The following is a 26130-nucleotide window of genomic DNA, read 5'->3' on the forward strand; positions in this document are numbered from 1 at the left end:
AAAAGAAAGTAAGAATGGTTATACTTATATCAGAAAAAATAGACTTTAAGTCAAAATCTGTCACAAGAGACTAAGAAGGACATTATAAAATGTAAAAGCATCAATCCACTAGGAAGATATAACAACTGTAAGTATATATGCAACCAACATCGGAACACCTAAATGTGCCAGATTAACAGCAATTTAGTCAGTGATGATGAACTGCATATATGGCACTTGTCTCATAAGATTATAATGGAGCTGAAAAATTCCTATCAGCTAGGAACATCATAGCTGTTGTAACGTAGTGAAATGCACTCCTTTTTCTATGTTTAGACACACAAATACTTACCATTCTGTTTGAATGGCCTACATTATTCAGCACAGTAGTATCATGCTATACAAGTTTGTAGCCTAGGAGCAACAGTTTACCATATAGGTGAGTATAGGTACACTTTAAGATGTTTGCACAGTGAAGAAATTTCCTAACAAAGCATTTCTTAGAACATACCCTCATCCTTAAGCAATGCATGACTGTATATAAAGCAAACATTGATAAAACTGAAAGGAGAAATACTCCAATGTAGGGGGTCAGGATCAAGATGGCGGATGAGAAACACCGCCAGAAAGAGTGTCTCTGCAGAAAAGACAGATTCTAGCAGAAATTAGAAAAAAGAAGCAAGAAAGCGAGCATACAGCAGACGAGGGCCAGAAGGAGGGGTACCTGAGACCCCGGGAGACTCCACAGGAGGAGGCTGCAGAGGAAAACTGGAAGCTGAGACCGCCGGAGCAGCCCAGAGACCAGCAGCAAGGGTAGGTGGATAAATCACCTTTCCCCTCCCCTGCATTTGGGAATGCTGGTGGGCTCCCCAGCGGGTGGAGAGACCTGCGGACACCAGCCCAGAGACCTCCGCCGCCAGCTAGCAGTGAGCCTGTAGCGGACGAGGCACCAGACTCCCAAATCCCTCGGGGCACCTCTGTGTACACAGACCCGAGCCGCACGGCAGGCGCCATATTGCCTCCTCCTCCCCTCCGCCAACCCTACCCACGGCTGCCCAGAGAGACAATACAGCCACCAGCCGGAGGCACCTCCAAGGAACGGGACCTTCCCCTTTTGGGACACCACAGCTGACTAAGGGGAACTCAGACTGTGAGCTCCCTACCCACCAGCCCTCCCAGGTGCTGCTGGCACGGTGTTCCCAGGAGAACAGTGCCGACGAGGCTGAGAGACACAGACACAGCTTGGGCTCCCTGTGGGTGAATTGGGACCGGAACTCCTCTCCCTGGTGGGGATACAGTTTGAACTCTGGGCCCCAGAGGTCGGACCTGCAGACCAGATCCCGTGCACCGAGGTCTAGCATTGCCCGGGGCACAGAAGGGATATTTTTGAACAGCCTGCTAAGGTGTGTGTGCCTCCAGGGGCAGATCAGCGTCCTAGAGGGCAACCCTCCTCCCAAAGGGAGGCCTTGCGCCCAGCCCAGGTGGAATTCCTGCTCAGGGAACCTCCCCGCCGGCATCACAGTCTGGGGAGGCCTGGTGGCTTATGGTCTGGCCTGCTGGCAGAGGCCCAGGAGTAGCTGCAGAGTTGGGGAGGGTGGAAAGAAGCGAGGCCTGCTCCAGACTGCAGGTCTCAGACAGCCCCACCCCCACACCCAGACTTTCTGGCTGAGCGGGACCATTCCAGCCCCGCCCTGACAGCTTTTCCTGGAAGCAGAAAACAGAACTTTGAACCCTCCTAACGGCATTGGTGGTGCCTGAGGCATTGGGGGTGTCTCAGACAGCCCCACCCCCACACCCAGACTTTCTGGCTGAGCGGGACCATTCCAGCCCCGCCCTGACAGCTTTTCCTGGAAACATAAAACAGAACTTTGAACCCTCCTAACGGCATTGGTGGTGCCTGAGGGCAGGCTTACCTAACCCAGCTCCACCCAGAACAAGAGCTGATAACAGGACACAAAAACAACAGCATAGCCTGTTCCTCCAAGCAAGCACCACCTACTGACAGGGACAGCATCCTGCACAGCCTTTTCATGACACCCACTGACTCATTATACAGGGAGTGGTCGAATCTCACCCACAGACACCACCTAACGCCTCAGAAACTAAACAAGGCGTGTGAATACCCAAACAAAAACCTAAAGGAAAGAAACAACAACTGATCAACATGGGAAGAAATCAGCGAAGGAACTCTGGAAATATGAAGAACCAAACGGAAAACACACCCCCAAAGAGGAGCACCAGCCCCCTAGAAATGGACACCAACCCAAATCAGGCAACCAAAATGACAGAAGAGGAATTTCGTATGTGGATCATAAGAACACTCATTGACGTGCAACAACAACTCAATAACCAACACAAAGAAACCACAAAAAGCCTCCAGGATCTAGAACAAAAGTTCACTAAAGAAATAGACACAATGAAGAAAAGTTTAACCGAACTCCTGGAAATGAAGAATCAATTCAGGGAACTACAAAATACAGTGGAAAGTCTCAAGAACAGGGTAGATCAAACAGAAGAAAGAATCTCAGAGCTTGAAGATAACACCCTCCAACTAAATAAAACCATCACAGAGATAGAGCAGAGAAACAAGAGAAAAGAGCAAAGCCTACAAGAGATGTGGGATTATGTGAAGAAACCTAATGTGAGGGTCATAGGGTTACCAGAAGGGGAAGAGGACAGCACCCAAGGGTTGGACAAGCTATTTGAAGATATAATAGAGGAAAATTTCCCAGGCCTTGCTCAAAATCTCGATATACAAGTTCAAGAATCTCAGAGGACCCCTGGGAGATTCAATGCAAACAGGAAGACGTCATGACATGCAGTCATGAGACTGACCAAAATATCAACTAAAGAGGCCCTTCTAAGAGCTATAAGATGAAAGAAGCAAGTGACATATAAGGGAAAGCCAATTCGAATAACACCAGACTTCTCTAATGAGACTTTACAAGCAAGGAGAGACTGGGGCCCCATTCTCACTCTTCTGAAACAAAACAATGCCCACCCTAGAATCTTATTCCCTGTAAAACTAAGCTTCATATATGAAGGAGAAATAAAGACATTCTCAGACAAGCAAAGGCTCAGAGAATTCACCAAGACAAGACCAGCCCTACAAGAAGTACTTCAAACAGCATTACGCACGGAACATCATAATAATAACCCACGAATATAAAAGCAACCATACCCAAAGATATTAAAGGCCAGATATTACAATGGCTCAAGACAGAAATCATAGCAACAACATCCAACCCAACAGAATGATCAGTAATCTACCTTACCTATCCGTTCTCTCAATAAATGTGAATGGCTTAAACTCTCCACTCAAGAGACATAGGCTGGCTGAATGGATAAGAAAATACAGGCCAAGTATATGCTGTCTTCAGGAAACACATCTAACCTGCAAGGATGCATATAGACTAAAAGTAAAAGGGTGGAGATCAGTATTCCAGGCAAGTGGAAGCCAAAAGAAGGCTGGCGTGGTAATTTCAGACGATTTAGTTTTTAAACCAACAAAGGTAGTGAAAGACAAAGAGGGTCATTATATAATGGTGAAGGGCACACTTCAACAAGAAGAGATAACAATTTTAAATATATATGCACCCAATTTAGGTGCACTCAGTCTCATAAAGCAAACCTTACTGGATCTAAGCAAATGGATTAATAGCAACTCCATAATCACCAGAGATTTCAAAACCCCACTGACGGCACAAAACAGATCCTCCAAAGAGAAAATTAATAAAGAAATAATGGACTTAAACAAAACCTTGGAACAACTGGGTCTGACTGACATCTACAGGACATTCTACCCAAAATCCACTGAATATACGTTCTTCTCATCAGCTCACGGGACATTCTCTAAGATTGACCATATCCTAGGACACAAAGTAAATCTCAAGAAATTTAAAAAAAATAGAAATCATACCATGTACCTTCTCAGATCACAGTGGAATAAAAGTAAAAATCAACCCTAACAGAAACTCACATTTCTACACAAAAACATGGAAATTAAACAACCTCCTACTAAATGATTACTTCATAAATGAAGAAATCAAGATGGAAATAAAAAAATTCTATACTCCTACACTGCTGGTGGGACTGCAAATTAGTTCAACCTCTGTGGAGAGCAATATGGAGATACCTTAAAGCGATACAAGTGAATCTACCATTTGATCCAGCAATCCCATTGCTGGGCATCTACCCAAAAGATCCAATGACACTCTACAAAAAAGACACCTGCACTCAAAGGTTTATAGCAGCACAATTCATAATTGCAAGGCTGTGGAAACAGCCCAAGTACCCATCAATCCAAGAATGGATTAATAAAATGTGGTATATGTATACCATGGAGTACTATTCAGCTCTAAGAAACAATGGTGATATAGCACATCTCATATTTTCCTGGTTAGAGCTGGAACCCATACTATTAAGTGAAGTTACCCAAGAATGGAAAAACAAGCACCACATATACTCACCAGCAAATTGGTATTAACTGAACAGCACCCAAGTGGTCACATAGGTACTGCAGTAATAGGGTATTGGGCAGGGGGTAGGGGGGTGGGTATATACATATATAATGAGTGAGATGTGCACCATCTGGGGGATGGTCATGCTGGAGACTCAGACTTGTGGGGGAAGGGGAGGAAATGGGCATTTATTGAAACCTTAAAATCTGTACCCCCATAATATGCTGAAATAAAAAAATAAAAGAAATACTCCAATGTAATAATAATAATAATAATAGGAAACTTCAATACCCTACTTTCAATAATAGAGGAAACAACCAAACAGAAAATCTATAAAGAAACAGCAAACTTGAAAAACACTACAGATGAATAGATCTAACAAATACAGAGCATTCAACCCCAAAAGAGCAGAATATATATTCTTCTCAAGTGTACCTAAAAAATTTTCCAGGATGGATAAGATCATTTATTAGAGCACAAAAAATGTCTTCACAAATTCAGTAACATTAAAATCATACCAAATATATTTTCTAACCATAATGGAATAAAACTGCAAATTAATAGCAAAACAAAAACTAGTAATTTATGTGGAAATTAGAAAAATACACATTGAGTCAACCATTGGCTCAAATAAGAAATTTAAAAATAAATTTAAGAAATGAAAACAAAAAGTAATATAGTAAAACTTATAGTTCAGCAAAAGCAGTACTAAGGGGGACATTTATTTTGATCAAGAAAGTAGGAAGATCTCAAATAAACAACCTCCGTTTACACCTAAGGAACACAAAAGAGAAAAACAAACTATTTCCAAAGTTAGCAAAAGGAAGGAACAAAGATTTTAACAGAAATAAAGTAAATGGAGAATAGAAAAACAGTAGAAAAAATCAACAAAACTAAGAGTTAATTTTTTGAAAATATGAAAAAATCTGACAAACTTTTAGCTAAACTAAGAAAGAGAGAAGATTCAAATAAATAAAATCAGAAATGATAGAGGAAACATTACAATTGACGCCACATAAATAAAAAAAAGATGATGAGACTACAGCAGGTCCTCAAATAACATAATTCTGTTATAATCTTGATGAGAATAAAGATTGGTTCCTGGCTGGGACCACTGCCTGTGTGGAGTTTTCACATTCTCCCCATGTCTGTGTGGGTCTTCTCCAGATACTCCTATTTCCTCCCACATCCCAAACATATGCACATTACATTAACTGGCAAGTCTAACTGGTTGGTCTCTGTCTGAGGGGGTGTGTAGGGGGTGTATGTGAATGTGCCCTAACATGGAATGGCGTCCTGTCCAAGGTGGGTTCCCACATGGCACCCCTTGAGCTGCTAAGATAGGCTCTGGCTACCTGTGACCCTGAACTGAAATAAACAGGTTGGAAAATGAATGAATAAATAAATACAAATTATTGTAAAATAAAAATTTGTAAAATATATAAGTATATATACAATTAACTGATATTAATGAAAGCACTCAGCAGTCTGTAATTTATTTGTTTTTGAACTGTGCATGGTAGGAGGTGCTCCTTATAATTTTTGCTTTACAAATATTTATTCTTTGCTTTAACCCACCACCACTATGACTGTCATGACATTCACTGATTCACAAAAAATTGAGTAAATAATTATCTTGTTTTTATTAATCTTCTTAAATGTATGTATAGCCCACATTTATTTCAATGTTTAATATTAGAAATGTTTTAGGTCTTTATTTAGAAGTTTGGTTACATTTTTGTGACCAGAAATATGTCCTAGGAACCTAAATCTTAATTATATCAATTACCTATGGTAAAATTGGTTTTGTTATACATTGTTTCACTTAAATTTGAAGTTTCCAAGAATCCATTCCACAAAATTCTCTTATTCTTGGTTTAGAAAATGGAGTACAAGTAGGCAGAATATTTGGCCACAGGGATGACTCTTTTTCCTTTACCTCATGCCTAAATTTTCCAGCTCTTCTCACACATTCTGAACTGAAACTATTCTCCCCTGATTCTCCTGCAGTTTCAAGGGCCCTGGGTAGTAGCTAGATCCTGCAGTAAGTGGAAGGAAGGGAAGAGTGCCTGTAGCAGTGCCTCACCCGCATCTCTGCTGTTTCTGAGGTCCCAGGCTCAGGGTAATTTTCCTGTCCAGTTTCAGGCCTTTCTGGCCCCACCTTGAAGTATTAATGGAAACAAGAAAGAGTAAAGTATCCTGCCCAGAAAGTGGAACAATTCATCTAAAATTGGACATTGCATACAATTCCTCAGAGAAGGTTGCAGGTGTGGGAAAACATGTCTGATGTTCCAATACTTGCAGGTCAACTTGTGGCACACGGTTCCTCATCACAGGGAAGGGGGGTAGTAGAAAGAATGGGATAAAGATCAAGTTAGGATTTACTCTTGGTCCATTTATGGCCATCCAGAAAGTTTAGAAACCATATTGAAAGCTGAGGATGGCAATAGTAATTACAAATGATATTTATTTTACTATTTTATTATTATCTTTATAATATGCATATATACTTCCCAAATTTCACTCTATTTTAACTTGTTCTCATTTTTTCTTCTCAAACATTATATAAATTTTCCAATCACATCTTTTATGACTTGTAATTTTTCTGTTTTGTTAGTGAAACTCTTTCTTGCTTGAAGGTCAGATAAGTATTGTGCTGTTTTCTTCTAGTTATTTTAAAGGTTTTAATTTTAAACTTATATGTGATAATGGTGTGTGATAATTAAATAATTTTAAAAAGTTAAGTGGATAATTTATTATCAAAATACTATATACAATTCATTCTGTCCCACATTGGTTTAAAGTGTATTTATGTGATATCAGAATAAAGAGTATATTTACATACATACCCTCACACACATACACACACTCATACACAGATGTACAAACACCATAATCACACACACAAATGTACCCCAAGATTTTTTTTAGATCCAAAATATTCTTAATGTGAACAGGACACAGAGGACCAAAGGCCCGTGCTGCTTAGCAATGTTTCCCTAAAAGATGGAGTACAGCAACACAAAGCAGCACAGCAAGGACAGATTTTCACATCCTATTGGAAGACTTTTTACAAAAATAATAAGCCACATAGGTAATCAGTGGTAAAGTTTATGTTATTTCTCATAAATTTTTAAATTTAAATTTATCTTTTTTTAAATCATTAGTATAGCCCAAGGCTCAGATGCATTAGGATCAAGTCTAATGTTATAACATTGTCAAAAGAACACAGTAATTGAGCTGCTGAGTGTTTTTTATTTCAAAACCAACCAAGAAAATAATAACTTGAAGGAAATAAAAGCAATATAATCTCAGTGGGAAAATTGTAAAGTTATAAAAAAGGAAATTTATAAAATAGTGTTAGACAAAACTAAAATAATTCAGTATCCAAAAAAATGACAATCCACCAATGTTATATCTATTAAAATATATGTGTGTGTGTGTATATATATATACACACTACAAATTCAGGTTAAAACAAAAATAGCACCAATGACACCAAGTGAATATAAAAATAAAATATACTTTACAGGTATTTGACTAATTCTATGAAACAAACTGATGTTGGACTTTGATAAATATCCAGTATATACAAAGCCCCTCTGACATTTGATATGTTATCAAATAAGATGGTAAGCTCCAAATCTGTGCATGCTGTGTGATATTAAAACTTATAGGTGATAAAATAGATTATAAGTTGTCTTAGTATGTTGCACTAGTTGAATTACCCTGACATTTTTCTAATTGTTCAAAGAAAGTCATTAACTATACTTACTAGCCTACCCACCAGCCATACCCTTGCTCCTTTCTTGAAAATAGAAGCCTGTTTTATACCCAGATCCTGGAAATGAATTCTCATAAGTCATAGCAAATGCATCCCTCTTCACCAGACATTTATTTTTTCCAGGCTTCCTTGTAGCTAGTGGTGACCAGTGTGTCCAGTCCTATTAATTTTACACAAGGGACAGTCATCTGGGTTGCTTCTGGGAAATCTGTTATTTTATAATAAGAGGGACAGACTCTAAAGAGAGCCAGGATCTCCTTCTCTTTCTTCCTGCCTTGCGACGCTGTGTGAGTCTGTGAGGTCTGGAGCCCAAAGACATCTTTTAATAATGAGCAAACAAAAAACAAGCATAGGAATAAAAATCCAACATCCTGAGACATCAGAGTAGAAAGATGTAAAGAAATAGAATCTTAATGTTAACTATGGGTGACTAAAACACTCTCCTTGTCCCTCATTGAGCAAGATAATAAAACTATAAATCATTTACATCCCGATGTGTGTGATATGTTTGCCCCATTCTAATGCAAAAATTAGACGGATGAGGAAGGAATGGAATTATGATGAAACACGTATTATCTAAGCATTGGCCTATTAAAAAAGAAAACTAGTATCAAATAATAGAAATTAAGAAAAGCATTAACTACCCACCAAACTAACCAGCAAATTTCTACCATTAGATGTGTCAGTCATTAAGGCATTTGAAGGAGGGATGAGTGAGATAAACACTAGGTCCAAATTTTTAAGAGAGATAGACGCAGGGAACGACCCCAAATATCATTGAAGTTGGAATGTCTTAAATGTCATAGAAAGGATTATAACAATCAAGAAAAGATAATGAAAGCATTTTTAAGATGGAATTAAAGATATCCTTCATAAGGACAATGTGCCGTATGGAGACTCTGGTGTTCTAAATCCTAACACAGTCAGTGTCAGCAATGAAGATAATCTTCTGGATCGCTGCAGGGATGAGGGGTTCACTGTACTTCTCACAAATTTATTACCATTTACCACAAATTTATTTACTTATAGCTCATGTGGCTTAAGAAAAGCAAATCTTGTCACAATTTTTCAGGGTTTTCATGAGAGCTATGACCAAACAAGGCAATGTGTCACATTTTCATGGCTATGTTTCAGAGTAAGCAAATAACTCAATATACTAATAAGTTGTGATTATCATTAGACATGAATTTAAGAAGATACACAGGCCAAAGATGGCTAGTGGCATGTTGCCAGATGATTGATCTAAGAAGAAAGCCACTAAAGCCAGGGAAGAGCTGAGAGAGGAGAAAAACAAAATAATAATATCAATACCTGAACTCCAAATTCAGCTGTGCATGAACCCAGCCCTAGCAAAAGACTATTCAGATATATGAGGCAATAAATATCATTTAGTTTAAGCCATTTGGGGCCAGGTTTTCTATCTCTATAAAGTCTAAGATTCTTGATTAGTAGAGAGGAATCTGAAAAGCCAGTTTTTGAGTTCTGTAATATCCATCCTTCTACATCTAAAAAGCTACATATCACTTTGATTTTTCTACTCTATAGGTTCCATAACAAATTTCTTCTGGAACATCTACTACATGATATAAGAAGCTCAGTAAGTCCTAAGTACATGAATGAAACATGAAGAAAACTATACTAAAGTGTATTTTAATGAAATTGCCCAAAACTCTAATAAAAAGATCTTAAAAGGAGCCAAATTAAAAAGAGAAGTTACATAAAACCAAGGATAAGGGTGATGCTAGATGAGCTGGAAACAATGCATGTAAGAAGAAAATAGAACATAGAACAGCATTGTTATGGTACTGAAAGGGGAAAAAAACATGTAGTATCTGTCAACTAAGGATTCATTAACTATACTTAACTACACCCAACAAAAATATCCTTCAAAAACAAAGGTGAAATACTTTTTAAGATATACAAAGCTGAAAGTATTCATCACTAGCAGAACTACCTCATAAGAAATGTTAAAGGAGAAGACAAATGAGACAGATGGAAATATGGACCTACGTTAAAGAATAAATATCACCAGAAATAGCAGCTACATGAGTAAATATATAAATTTTTTCTTATTTAAAATTTTCATCAAAGAAAATATGTAGATGTAAAACAAGCACATGAAAAGATAACCAACACCATTAGTCATTAGAGAAATGAAAATTAAATCCACAACTAGAAACTACGATATACTTATTAAAATGATTTAAATTAAAAAGAATTACCATATCAAGTTTTGGTGAGGATGCAGAGAAACAGTATCTCCTATATACCTCTACTTGAAATGTAAAATTCTACAAATACCTTGGAAACAGTTTTGCAGTTTGTTAAAATGTTAAATACACACCATATGATCCACCATATTCTACTCCTAGGTATTTATGTAATAGAAATAAAGCCTATGTCCATATGGGCAAAGACTTGTGTACAAATGTTCATAATAGCTTTATTTGTAATTGCCAAAACCAGAAAACAACCCAAATGTTCACCAACAGGTAAATGGATAAACAAACTATGGCTTATCTATATGTAAATACTACAGAGCAAAAAAAATGAACTATTGATACACACTATAACATTGATAAAATCTCAAAATAACTATGCTAAGTGAAAGGATCCAGGTCAAGTCTCACTTAGTAAATCATTCCATTTATTTAAAATTCTGGAAATATAAACTAATGTGATAGAAACATCAGTGATTACCTGGGGACAGAGTGTGGTAAGTGGTAGAGAATGATGGAAAAGAGAGTTACATTTGTAAACTTTTGATGATATATATTTTCATTTATAATTTTTCCCTCTTTAAAAATTTTAACAGAATTAGGAAGTATAAGTTGAATTTCTGTATATGTGTAGATTGTATAGTGGTTAAGTCTGGGCTTTTGTACCCATTATCTTTATTATGGTGATGATTCCATGTGTGTCTGTATATATAGATAAATATGTACAGTTTAAATATGCACAGTTTATTATATGTCAGTTATACCTCAGTAAAGCTATTTAAAAATCTAAAATGGATTAATTTAGTTAAATTCTGTGTATATATATATATATGTATATATATATATAAAATAACCAGCAGTACTATACTTTTAGATTTGTCAGCACACAGAACCATGAACTGTTAAAATTGCCTCAATTCTACTGCTAACATGTGTATAGATTTTTAAGGCAGTTAAATATATTCTATCTATAAAATCTACAACCTTATTACTGAACACTTTTTCTGAATTAACCTTCATCAAGGTAAGTGGTATATTGAAGATTTAATAGAGTATCATTAAAAGTTTCAATTGGTTCCAATATTCCAATTAACTTTCATTTACTTTTTAAAAAGGAGTTATTGCTCCATACTAATGTTTTTTCCTAAGTGAAAATGAATCAAAATGAAGTTTACAAAGTTATTTTACAACTGTGACATATATTTCATTCACTACTGCCATTGGGGAACCAGTTTCAGAAAATCATTCTCAACAAATAAATGAAAGGAAGAATGCCATATTTACTTGTTCCATTCAGAGACAGCACTGAAAGGAAAAGTATTCAGGTTTCACTTAAGAAGTTAATTATGAACCATATTGAAAATATGTTTTTCATGTACTCCAAAAAATTACCACAGAACTAGGCAGTAGGCAAAGATATGGGTGACGGCAGGATGGAGAAGTAGTAAGGAAAACCAGTGTGATTATCTTCACATACTTGAAGGGCTTGCAACATGGCAAAAGGAAGAGGCTTTTGCGGATTGCCACACGGGGGCAAAACTTAAGCCAAAATTTAGAAGACATCAAAAGAAGTATTTAATTGTAATATAAGGAAGATTCTTTCACAGAGTCCAAAAGTGAAGTAACCTGCTTTTCAAGGTGAGGAGTTCCAACCTCTCTGCTGACTTGTAAGCAGAATGTAACTGTTCACTATTTGCAAATGGTCTCGAAGATATTTTTGGATTAGAGGAATTCTATATTATCTGATAGAAAAGATTTTTACTACTCTAATATATTTTTGGTTCTATCATCCCCTATCTATTCCTAAACATTTCATGTTCTTATACAAGACACACTGAATCTATGTCTGTTAGTTTTCCACAGAATACACATTTCCAAGTTTTATTCTCACAACACAGACTTCAAGACTTCAGACTTTAAGGCTTCTTTAAAACTCTATCATTCATCACTGTGAAACCAAAGTAGAAAATAGAAAGATGGCATTTCAAATTTAAAGGAAATTTGAAGCAAATGTAAAGCTTTGTGTTGGAATACAAAGCTGTGCTTCCATATTTGTAAAGTTATATATAAGTCATCAGCCATAAATACTAATTGAATGCTTACAGGTCTGTAACAACAATTAAAAGAAATATTTTCCTCTATGATGAGAACAACATTTTACCACTACATTTAACAGCTAAACTTAAAGCAAGGTTTTCTCAAACTATAATGTGGAAAGTATTTTAATGACACAGATTCCTAGACTCCATCTTTTAGAATGTCTGATGCAAAGTTCTAGAACAAGGGACAGGAACTTACATTGAAAACAAGGACCACACATAATACAGAGTCTGTGAAAATACTTTTACAGTGTGTTGGATAATGACTCTCTGAGAGAATTTCTCAATGTCATCATTTGCACATTCTTCAATATGCAGATGAAAAACTTTTAAAAAATTTTATTGAATGGATCGACTAACCTAGTTAGTTAGCTCAGTATAAAGAGGTAGTTGCCAGCATAGACTCTGAAATCAGAATGCCTGCATTAAGTCTCAAATGTACCATTCACTAATTATATTTCCTTGAACAAATAAACTTTTAGTGCCTCAGTTTTCTCATCTAGAACATGGGAAAAATGATTTTCTATCTTGTAATTTTGTTGTAATGATTAATGAATTAAAGTGATTCATGTTAGTGCCTAGAACAGTGCCTGGCACAAGGTAAGAGCTCAATAAATAAATAAATTAAATAAATACAAGCTAACTAATATCCCTTATGATCCATAAAAGCAAAATGTTTCTCAAAATCAGAATCTCAACAGGGATCAAGCAAAACTTCTGTGTGGTTAAATAACTTTTTATCACCTTCCCTCATATTTTTCCCACTCAAAATAATCTCTTCTAGGGACTATGCTGCAAAAATTTGTATTTCAAATAACAGTTCATTCAGGCACTTGAGCATATTCAAATCTTCCTGCAGCTCAACTGCATTGAGAGGCATGTAGGATGGCCCCCCATAAAAGCAGTAATAAAAGTCAGACTCTGAATTTCAATCAAGCGTTAAATGTATAGGTAGTATTTGTAAGAACACATAGAAATTTCTATTCAATTTTAAAACACCTAAACTCAGCACTACAGTCACTGCCCAGAAATGCCACTCTTGAATTAATAGACATCTGACTCTATGAAAGCTTGTCTGGTACAAATCTTACAGTGGAAAAGGGCCATGCTAAGTAGCCATCCATTCCTCTAGATTCTTCAAGTTCTGCTCCTATATAAGATCAGTAGTAAATTACCTTTGTGGAAGTCATTACTTTAGTTTCCTATAATAATTCCTTCAAAAAACTATGATTTAAATTGTTTCTTTATAAAGAAGGCTTTACATAAAAATGATCCATGTGAATTTTATTTAATCCCTTCATTAAAAGGTTATTAATATAATTTTTAAGTGTTTTTTACTGTCATTTATAGCTTTATATATAAATAAAATAAGGACCTTCAGGATACATGACTGTATGTATAAATAAGTGTTAGAAAAAGAAACCCTTCTTCACTGATTTCTCATTATTATAACAACATTAATAACTATATTAACAACCATAACATCTATTAACATTTATTGGAATTTATGCAAAAGGTACTATGCCAACTGTTTGTATGTTTCTATAGTTTTTTCTCACAAAAAGTCCTATGATATGGATAGCATTCTTATCATAATTATCAGGCAAAGAAAGTAAAGTTTAGAAAGATTAAATGCTTTGAACTAGGATTCTGAGATATAAGTGACAAAATGAAAATACAGTACAAGTTAACGTGATTCCAGAGCTGATTTTTTTCACTGTAAATAAAAGACTGACTTAAAGGATAAAATTATGAGGAAAAAAAATGACTTTAAATTAAATAAAGCAGAAGCCCCAGGTTTTTTGTATCACTTTCCAGAAAAACAGACCCATCTTTTCCAGTAACCATATTGAAAAGGCCTGAACAGATGGCACTGCTTTTGGAACCCTCTATTTTCTATGGTCTTGCAGAACTGGACTTCATTACCAATGATCATGCATTCAGAAAAACCCAGGCAAAATCACTTTCTCTATGTGAAAAATTATTCAGTGATGCTATAAAGGATCAAGTTATAATGAACCATATCAGTATAGTTTTTAATCTGACCGGTGAAATGTTTGACGATGCATTTGCCAAGTGATGACTTTTCATAGTAGTGGCTGATATAGGAAGCCAGAGATTCAGTAGAAGAAACGTGAGGAAGACAAGAGCAAGAGTTTATGTCCAGAGGTGGTGTACTCTCTGGCCCCGATGGAGATGAAGAATACTGCAGAACACATCCTTGAGATATGTTCAACCAAACTATTAGTAGATTATTAATTTAACTAAATCATTTCCCACAAGAAACCACAAATATTCTATAAGAATTAAAGGTTTCAAAATACATGGAATCATCAGTGAGACAAATGCCACTAGTATTATATTAATACAAGAAGTTTGATGTCATAGAAAATGTATTGACTTTTGACTGTGGAAGAGGCATTTTTGAAATGCCTATCCTCTTTATTGCAGATCAAATCTTTAAAGGCTACTATTCCACAGCTACAAACATCTACTTGTCCACGTGTTTGGAAAACATTGACAAAATACTGATTAATCATTTCACTGCTTTGTCCAAGTGCAAGCACAGAATGACATCAGTGAATGCAAAACCATCCTTTGTCTCTGTACCACTTGTAGATGTACAAAGGGCATCTCCTTCTAGAATATAGTCTGTTAGGGATTGCCTTCTACTTCTCTATCACCATGCCATTTAAAGACTAAAATGCTGATAGCATGTGATCTGTAGAGATGGCTCTTTGATCCATAACATTGTCTGGTGGTTGGTACAAAGAGATGCAGAAACTGCTAAAGGGTTTATTCAATGACAAATGATTATACAAAAGTACCAACTTTAATGAGACAATCCTCACCATATAAGTATCTAGGTGTCTATCTCATCTCAATACACATATGAAAATAATTGGAATTTGCTGTTCTTGGATACTCTTCTTTGCCAATGGTATTGGATTTATACTATACAGCAACAAATGTTCTTATTCATATTTATAAAGATGAGAAAACAATGACCAAGGATAACATATCCTTGGCAAGTTTGATAGCTCTCTACAATGTGTGGCATTGTTCAGAAGGCAGAACGGTTACAAAAATGCCAAAAGAATTCTCAATAGTTCCGTTGTTGATGCCATTATAGGAAAAGAAAACATTATTTGAGCTAGGAAGATTTTCCATGTGTTTCCCAGAAAACAGACCATTGTTAAGGGGTAGATGATAAGCAGAAAGATAAAATCTCTTCCAAGAACTCACCCGAATTCTGTGCCATCAAAATAAAGTCTTTAGGGGAAGAAACAAACTTCAAAAGAAAGGATAAACAATGAGCAAACGGATTCAATAAAATTATCAACTAGCTAGAAAAATATCAAACTGCTGAAGAGGAAAAAAATGTGTGTCTGCAGAAAGATGCAAATCCATCATCATGAGTGTATGCCAGAGAGCAGGGACTCATGGCCAAAAGGAGGCCAAGAGGCTTCTGAAAGTAAAGATTCTCTCCAGGGAGGACCTGTTCTGAACCCACCATGAGAAGATCAGTGAAAGAAGCCAAAAAGAACTAATTTACACAACTAGAAAAGAGTTGAAGGCCTAAAATTGCAGATGAGTCTGTTTAGTAGCATTTTAAAAATCATGTGTTGAGCTGCTATATAGGAAGATTTATGACTATTTTGAATAATTGAAAGGATGAACAGCAAAAGAAATGAATACCTATCTCTTCACTTTAGCAATACTGCAAACACAGAAAACATACCATTTGTGTACTGAAGAATAAAGAAAGATGTGTTTAAAATTGGCACCAATAAAAATAATCTTGAAGAGTGGGAAAATGTCAAGCAAATTACACTCAGAAGTGATAGTTTCCAGTTTACTGTTTAAACTGAAAGTACATTGAAAGTAATTTTAAAAGACTGAGCAAGTTTTAGAGACTGAAATTAATATCTACTATTAAAGCCTTACTATTTAAATAATATTCAAGCAAAATTTACTTCAAATCAATGAACTATGGTTCTGACAAAATACAGCATCTTGTCTCCTTTAATACTGTCAAATCTTGCAACTATATTTGAAATTTGATGATTTATTACATAAGAAATCCACTATCACTAATTGCCTACCATTATGTACTACTATGCTAGATGCTACGTTAACACAAACACAATTTAGACATAATTATCTAGTCTCCATTACCTCACAATTTAATGGAAGTGAGATTCACATACACTATAGATTATAAGTAAATATAGACTGCAATATTTTCACAATAAACCTATAAAGAAAGTTCTATTAAACTGAAAAGTACTCATTTGAATTAATATTGCCCCCATAGTACCCTTTGAAAAATAAAATTATTTTATTATATTAGCTCCCATACACACAGGAGCAAAATAACCTTTAGTCTTGAGACATAAAATATGTACTGTTTGGTGGAGTATAAGATGTCAGATGTGAAGACTGTTTATAATAGTTGAGTGAGCGATTGTTGAGAAATCCTCTGAGCAGGAAAAGAACAAGAGAGAAATAGTAAATGCCTACAAAAAAATTGAGGATAGAAGAAAAATTCTTATGGGAAAAGAAATAAAAAAATTTTATATATACTACATAAGATTTCCTAAGGCCATCTTTGGTTTTCAAGAAATATAACTTGCATCATAAATCAACTGAATCTAGTTTTTATTTTGGTTGCCTTAAAATCATTAATAAAAATTTCCATGTTACAAAATATTTTTCCTAAATGTGTAGGAATTTAAAATTATTTCCCACTTCTAAATGTTAACTTTTTGTAAAAAGCTTATTACCATATGCAGACAGGGACACTTTAAAAATATTCCTCATCAAGGTGAAAAAAATATACTTACAATTAGCTGACATTTTTGAAGAGAAATATACCAGAAGACTTAAAATACTTGTTTCCCGTAATTCTGGCTGTTTTTCTGATTTGTCCCTGAGTAAAATATTTTTTCGTGAACTTTTACACTCACAGAAACCAATAAAAGCAGTTTTTCGTAAATCAGAAGTGGCCGCATACAAGCAGATTTCTGCAAGAATTGTTGTGTATAGATAGACCACATTCCAGGCCCAGGAAAAATCATCTTCTTTGCAGCTTTCCTCCTGAAATGAGAAAATAGCTATTAGATAATCAAAATATCTTCTGTCATAATTAAGTACTATATAGTGTACTTAAAACAAGTATCTTCAAATTTTATGGAGTTCTTAAAAGATCATAGAAAACTAATGTTTCCAAGTATATTCATTAAAAACATGGGTAGATTATATAAAACACAGTTCAGAGAACAAAAAATATAAATAGATAATAAGTATAGAAATAACTTCAATTTCCTTAATGGTCAATGGAATGAGAATTAATTCAATGAGATACTATTTTCCACATTATGTTAAAGAAGAATCTTTTTGATATAAAGCTCAATTCTAGTGTGTGGCACCTTCCTATTTTTTTATAGAAATGTAAGAAAGTTACACCTCCTTCTGGATAGCGATTTGGACATCTTTCCTAAGAATTTTAAAAGAAAGTCTGTAGTCTTTCACTCAGTAATTTTATTAATCTTTTCTAGATAAATATACAGAAATGTAAATATTTTATGTATGAGAATAACCATTCAATATTACATGTAATTAACTATGAATAATTAGAAACAAACTTAAAATTCAACAATAGAGAGATGCCTAAATAAATTATCTTATCCCATTATGTAATAATATATAATGACAATATAACTTGTTTATGATAAATAGTAAATGTATATTTATATTTAATTGAAATTATTATTATAAAGTTATATATATTACATGCTCTAATATGATATATAATCTAAATAGTGGCAAAAATAAAATGTTCCTATCAAGTCTCTTTTCACATCAAAACTATCAATGTTGTTACCTGATTCTGAACAGACATAATGCTTGAAAGAAAATCTCTCATTAGGTCCATTAAAACTTTCAAGCAGGCCATGTTTAATTTGGCAGCCTCCCCCAGGATCAACAAAGCCAGCACTGAATCCAACCTGGCAATTTTATGAAAAAAAAAAAAAGAACAAAGATTTTAATGGGAAATAATAATAATTAATTTTTTAATTAAAAAAGTAATAGGCTAGAGGAAATGAATGTCAAGATTACCAGATACCTTTATTTTCAATAAATATTGGTATTGACTGGCACTGATTACGGTAAAAGTCTACAAAAAAGAGCCACATTTTGGCAGGATGTTTTGAGTTCAGAGCAGTGCTCTGACAAAGCTCTGAGAGTAATAAATACCACAAATGATATCACATTTCTACATAGATCCTGAATGACAAGCGATCACAGGCTCAGAGTCTACAGAGTGCCCTCAGAATATGACAATAGGTTTTGATTTTTACCTTTTTGCAACTGATTCCATGGAATGAATTTCAAGAGTGTTTCCTTCTCAAAATGAGAACAAATATAAGAAATGACCTTCCTAAATACTCCAAGAGTTCAGCATTATTTGATTTTGCAAAAAGTACAATTTCTTGAAATCAAATTTATATTTGACATGATCCAAAGACTGTTAAATAATATTTTTCAAAATATTTTAAAATAACTGGGAAATCATGTAAGAATTTGCTAGCCATAAATCGATATATACTTTGAAATTTTCAGAAATTTATATATTTAGTACTATTTTACCCAATTGAAAGAGACACAGTGTGAAGGAGAACTGAAAATAATGCAAATGTATTATAAAATTATTTCTGTATATAGCTGTTTATTGTCTTGATTTATAGGCCATTAATAAATTTAAAAGTTAGTATATTTTACAAGAATATGTGAATTTCACAACTATGATATTTCAGGCTAATAAGTTCAGGTTCATCATCACTTTCAAAAGGAAGCACCTCTGATAATGGAAATTAAAGACAATTATTTATATTTGAATAAGGCTTTACAGATTTCAATGTGCTTTCACATAAATTATCTCATTTGATTTGAACAATGATTTTGGACACATTTAAGATCTTTCAAAATCTAAGTGTATCTATACACACACACACACACACACACACACACACATATACATGGAAATTGAGACAATAAATAGGGCTCAGAGGCTTGTCCAAGTTCACATTTTAAGCTAGCTTAACTGTAACTCAAGTCTTCTCTCCTAGGGTATTTCCTGTTTTGCAATTCTTCTTTTCCAAACCTTTATTTAAGTACCTCAACTTTTAACTTTAGTGTGGCAGGTGCTACCTATTGCCTTCCTTAATATCATCTGTCTCTTTCTTCCTTTCTAAGACCCTAAATTTTGTTCAAGATGGCAAAATGCTCAGTTAAGTTTGTCTCCTCAACACAGAATGTTCTGAATATTGATCAGAGTAGTAGTTACGTGAGTGTATATATTTGTCCAAGGTCATATGTAAAATGCATAAATTTTATTGTGTCTAAAGTATATCTCAATAAATTTGATTTATAATTGACTTCTCAGACTACCTTGAAGCTTAAAGTAGCTATACAATGTAGATTTGGTTAACGAGACATAAATGAAAACATATTCCAGGAAAGCTATTATTTTCCTGGTTAAGAAAAAATAAATAAATGTAGATAACAGGTGTTTTTCTCTCTCTCTCTCTCTCTCTTTCTCTCTCTCTCTCTCCCTCTCCCCACCCCCTCTTTCTCTCTTGCTCACCCCCTTCCTCCTACTTGGAATACATACATGATACCAGAAGTCAGAATAGTCTTTTTGCAACAACGACGATGAACATCACATGCAAGAGATGACAGAAAAGGAAGCTAAAGAAGCTTGGGGCTTGAGTATTTCCTAAGCACCTGCATCAGTACTGCACTGCTAGTCATGTGCAATAAAGAAAGCTCTGTATGGTTATGCAATTGTAGTCATGTTTCTATCACATACAGAAGATCAAATCCTAACCGATGCACTTAACATGATATTAATGAGCATGAACTTTAAAGTCAGAAAAATTGAGATGAACTCTTAGCTCTGCCACTAATTAAGTATATGATGTAAGGTAATTTATATACCCTACCTCAGTCTTTACTTATCTATAAAGTAAATATAGCAAACCTTTCAGAGACTATAGTGAGACTTAAATGAAATACTCTACATAAAATGACTATGTTTGAAATGCTAAACAGAGTTGAATTGCAAACATACTATATTCTCAAAGTTAAAAGATACAAGTTTCATAACTTTCTTTCTCTATAAAGTTCTAGAGTGACTGAAAGAAGAGGTCCAGATGACCTCCAAGATGGACAATGAGTCATTTTCTAGAGTGTTTATCATTCATACTTTACAATAGGGTCAGGTAAAAGAGAGGATACTCATCAAATTCATAGAACTTATATTCCCCTAAATATACCTCCAATCACAAGGTTTTGGTCCTTTTCTTCTCTAGAAAATTGTAGCTAACATAGAGTACTCTCATTTCAATGAACTATGGATTGAAAAAGATCCATCAGTGTCAGCTACCTATGGTAGAGAAATGCTTCACCACAAACACACTATTTTCAATCAATGCTGGTGATTGCAAAATTTTCTATAAGCGAAAATGCCTTCACCAAAAATAGAAGCATCAATACTTATAAGTTGGAATTTGTTAAAAAGAAAAACTGAAAATCAATGCACACTGAAAGAAGAACTTAAATTGGATTAGGCTGAAAATTTTAACAAAGCACTGGCTTCTTTGTAAATGTATTGTAATACGAAATGTCTCAATTATCAGTACATTGACTTAATTTTATGTTGCCATGAAATTAAATATGAATAAAGTAATTTATAACTATTATAGATTTTCCCTAATTTTTAAATAAAGAAACTAAGTCAGAAATTTATAGGCTTGTCTAAAATAACTACACACACACACACACATACATTTATAAAAAGGTTAGGAACATCAACATTCAAAAGTTTTCCTAGATTATTCTTATTCCTCTATACCTGTTTCCTCAACAAGCAGGTTGTTGTTTTTAAAAGTGGAATTAAATTGTCCCCAAATAGTAACCCTTACACAACTTATTTCAACCTTTTAATAAATATTTCAGAAAACACTGTGTTTCCTACAGAAACCAGAAGATATTTTCACAAAACCCTTAAGCATCTTTAATAAAACTAAGGAATAAGAAATGTCAAAAATCCACATGACCCTAAAAACTATGAAAGTGAGGTCACTAACAACAGCAATGTATAGGGAATTTCCACTAATCATAAAATTGATGGAGCTGGATTAAGAAAATGCAGTAAGGAGAATAAGGAGTACCCACATACCACTGCATGAAACACAGCAGCTTTGTTTCCCTAAGAAAGTTAAAAGAAAAACACATTTTAAAGAAAAAATAATCTCTACTATTTATCCTGTTTTCACAAAATCAGAGAAAGTGCAGCCAATATTTGACCCTGGTGTACTGATTTTTATGTAGCCAGAGTATTATTTCTGTGCTTCATGCTCATCTTTCCATATTTATTCAGAGATGACAGCATTCACATGATTAAAGGGGATAGAAAACAGTGCTTTTAGGGATGTGGGATGGGAGAGAGAGGGGGTAGATGATATAATTTGAATACAGGAGCATATTTTCTCCTCACAGGTAAACCATTAAAGAGTAAGGAGAATACAGAAAAGTCCCTGTTAATATCACAGCATGAGTATTGTATTTCTTAAAAAAACTTTGTTATGTATGCTCTGAACACAAACCTCTTATTTAAAAATATTGAGCTTTTATAGATTATTCCCAGTTCTAGGATAAGTAAAATGTAAAAGTGGAGAAGAAGTACCTACATGAGACCAATGAAAAATGTACCATAGCAAGAGCTAAAGAGAATATCAGTCTTAATATTCAGAGAGAATAATAATTCTGAAAAGTATTTCCTACAGAAACCAGAAGATATTTTCACAAAACCCTTAAGCATCTTTAATAAAACTAAGGAATAAGAAACCACAATGAAAAGCATTGATGCTGAGATGAAAGGTAGTATGGTAAGATAAAAAGAGATGGCAAGGAAATTAAAAATTATGACAATATAATTAAAATCTATAGTAGAGGAAATTAACTGAAGAAGTAACACTTCAAATGGGGAAAACTTGAGAAATTTTTTCCATGCAAGAAGAAAATGGCAAATTTAAACATATTATTATCTAATTGCTATTGAAACAGCCAGAGAAACAAAATCAAGAGTAGAGGGAGGGAAGGAGGGAGGGAGGGAGGGAGGGAGGGAGGGAGGGAGGGAGGGAGGGAGGAAGGAAGGAAGGAAGGAAGGAAGGAAGGAAGGAAGGAAGGAAGGAAGGAAGGAAGGAAGGAAGGAAGGAAGGAAGAGAAAATTTAAAATTATGATAAAAAATTAAATCCTACTGAAGGAAAACCTTTCTATTTTTGAGAAGTTGTAATTTAATGCAAGCATCCATGAGAAATATATGGATATTCCCACCATAGTGTAAAAAACAAAACCACAAACAAAAAAACAACCATAAGTACAGAGAGGCAGGAGTTGGAAGCACATGTGAACTATGAGTAGTCAATCAATGGGAGACCTCAGAAAATGTAGACTAGAGTCATAGCATTTGTGCACAGCTTCAAATAAGAAAGGGTGCCAGCTAACTGTTGGCTATCAAATTACAAAGATTTTCCAAAAAATCCTGGGCTAAAAATTAAATAGGAAAAAGACGAAGACTGGCTTTGAACACTTCCTAATAACTCTAAGAAACAGCATAGCAACATTAAGAGGTTTGAAGAGGAAATAAAAAAATTGTGACCATAGACTTCTATTGCCACATAAAATGTATATTATACATTTTAGGGGAAAATAAATGTTAATAAATATTATAACCAGCCAAGAGTTGTATATAATCATGGGCTTACCTAATAAAATAAGTATCTATGCCCATACTTAGAAATTCATTCAAGCCAACAAAGAAATTAATAATAATATTGAACAGTTGGAGACGGGAAATAAATACCTAGTGTTAAATGGCTGCAAACAAGTGGGAAAAATAAACTGTAATAAGTGAAAGTAATTTTACAAATATAATCAAATAATTAAATGCAAATATATAGATAATTCTTTAATGAAAAGATAAAACAGTTTAAATAATTGTTTAGAATGTTATCACAAACTCAAGATTATATTAACAGACTAGGAAGGGGAGGGTTAGTATAAATAAATTAGTCTCAGTCTTCACTGCACATAGAAAAAACAGCAGTCAGTATTTCATTCTATACTTTTACTATTTAGAAAGACTTGTTTAAAAAATATATTTATTGTGCCATTGCTTGGTTTTTGAAACTCAAGAATCATAGATGACAAAAAGCTAGTCATTAGCAAGTCTGCTAAAAGGGTTTTTTCTCCTGTGTATAGAACTTCATTCTTGGAGTTCTAGGGAAGCTGGTGGGAGGAAGGGAGGGAGGGAGCATCCTGTTTTATCAGGAAGGCATAGGTGGGGCACTAATTGTTCCCCTCCACCCAGACTCATCAGGCACTTCTGGCTGTTTGGTGGTTGGTGGAAATTAATCCCAGTAAGTAGCAGGATCCTTCAGTCATCATTTTTGTTCTTATTTTTTCAATATTATGGCAAGTTATGAGACACTGATTGGGGATGCAACTCCTGCCATGGAAAAACAGTTCTGCTTAAATAAAGTTAAGCTGGAGAGTGTTATAATCATATTACTCTGTAAACCTGGCAGCAGTGAATGACAGATTATTGAGGGGAAAGATTTAAGGAAAGGAGAGCAGTTAAGAAGCTATAATAGTCTTGAGACTATTAGGGCCCAAACCAAGGTTGTGACAGTAGGAATGGAGAGCAAGAGAACAGTTCTGACGTGCAGACAATGTGTGTACAACACTTTAAGATACTGGATTGGATGGGGAAAGTGAAGTGGAAGAGATAAAATGTCTCATTTGGTTAACTTGAGAAGCTAGGATATGTACTGAGGTAGAAATTCAGTAGGCAGAAGCCTGACTGGGGAAAATTTAGTTCAAATCTGAGCTAGCAGAATATGAAGTATCTAAGGAAGAATTAGATATAAAAGGTGCTTTTATATCACTTATTTAAATCTTCCAAAAATTCTTTGAGATGACTAAACAAACTCTGGTTCATAGTTAAGTGACTCATTCAAAATCAGACAGGTAGTAAAAGATAGGACTAAACCAGGACTTCTGATTTCAGGTTGAAATTTTTTTCACTGCATGATGGTGTAGCAGCACATAAATTGCATATTTACCCTTGATACAGACTAAATGGCTCCAGGAATTGGGATTTATAAGAAATCTAAGAAATGAACTATAGAGGAATCAAGGAAATGAATGAAGAGTGAGGACCTACATTGACATTGCAGCTCTTAAAGAATGAAGGATTACTGATGCAAACTTTTGTTTGAATAGTTTGGGTTAGACTGTCACAGGAACATTATAATTACTAAAGCCAGGCATATATACAATGTGGATGTCAATGAACTAGCTGAAAAGTAAAAGCTTTGCTGCCCATACAAAGCAGTTCATTCTTTGTTCTATTCATTTCAATGCAAACACAAATACAGTACATCTGGAAAACACTTGCCATGTCAAGATAGTTTTAAATTGTCAAGCTTTCTTGGAATGCATTCATGGTGCACATTAAATCAGCTATGTTGCTTTGGGAGATATAATTTTATATGTTATACTGCTCTGCTGAAATGCCATACTGCATTTCTCAGCAGTCTTCATTGGCTAATAATTCAATTATAAACACAATTCATTATTTTCATGTTAGATTAGAAAGCTTTTTGCATTGACTTGAGCTATCTCCCCAGAGCAAATGGTGCAGTTCATAAAAGGCCAAACCACAGGGTGGAGCATTGAGAGTACGAAGCATCATATAAAATTGAACCATATTAAATGGAAATCTGCCTTCCAGCAAGCTGCTTATCTCCAGCTCTGGGTAGATAAAGGCTATACATGGCAGCTGGGAGGGGGCTCCTGTATTTTCTTTTTTTCTACTTCATCATGTTTTTGTAATTTATTGTCTTCGGTACATACTTTCCTCAGTTTTTCCCTGTCCCCCAATAAGGCTGCTCTAATTGTGCAATTGCATTCCTTGAGTCCTTTCATGGATCCTAAGCCTGTCCTTTTCCAGGCTCAGTTTAAACCACTTGCTTCTATTTTTTCTTTTTGTACTGTAGGATCTTTATAAAGGGGATAAGAAGTCAGGCACAGATACAGATGATGAAGTACCTACTGATCAATAGCATCAGAAAGGGACAGATGAGAACCATTCGCTCCTATGGACACACACAGACACAATAAATTTTGCCACTATAAATGAAATTTTTTCTGATATTTTAGTTAAATTGTCTACCTCAGCTTTTTAAATCTCTGAGCATTTATTTATCATGTTACTTTCCTGGTATGCATGGCAAATGAAATTGCTCAGCTTACTCCTGATAATGGTCACTTGGCATTGAATTTCAGGTATGAAACCAAAGGTGTCTTTGACCAAGTGTCACAATTCTAAGGCTATGGTCTAGCAAATCCTGACGCAGTCTTAATTTACCATTGGGGCCTGATGTCTCAATATTTCTATTTCATTCTAAATATATTCAATGTATTTTCTTAATTTTTTACATGTACCTAGTGGCAC

General features: G+C 34.8%; 1 protein-coding gene across 2 annotated transcripts in view; it reads right to left on the reverse strand.

The window, feature by feature from the left end:
- Nucleotides 1–26130, reverse strand: part of TMEM232 (transmembrane protein 232) — a 202933-nt gene that overhangs the window by 119900 nt on the left and 56903 nt on the right. The window contains exons 9-10 of one of the 2 annotated variants that reach the window (XM_076008262.1): nt 18429–18552; nt 17512–17641 (exon numbers count right to left, since the gene is read on the reverse strand). In XM_076008262.1, the coding sequence (XP_075864377.1) occupies nt 17512–17641; nt 18429–18552 (254 nt within the window). Of the gene's footprint in view, nt 1–17388; nt 17642–18428; nt 18553–26130 lie in introns of both variants that reach the window. The other variant, XM_012754577.3, reaches the window with a different exon arrangement.

This window comes from Microcebus murinus, chromosome 11 (assembly GCF_040939455.1).
Source record: "Microcebus murinus isolate Inina chromosome 11, M.murinus_Inina_mat1.0, whole genome shotgun sequence".
Classification (NCBI taxonomy): domain Eukaryota; kingdom Metazoa; phylum Chordata; class Mammalia; order Primates; family Cheirogaleidae; genus Microcebus; species Microcebus murinus.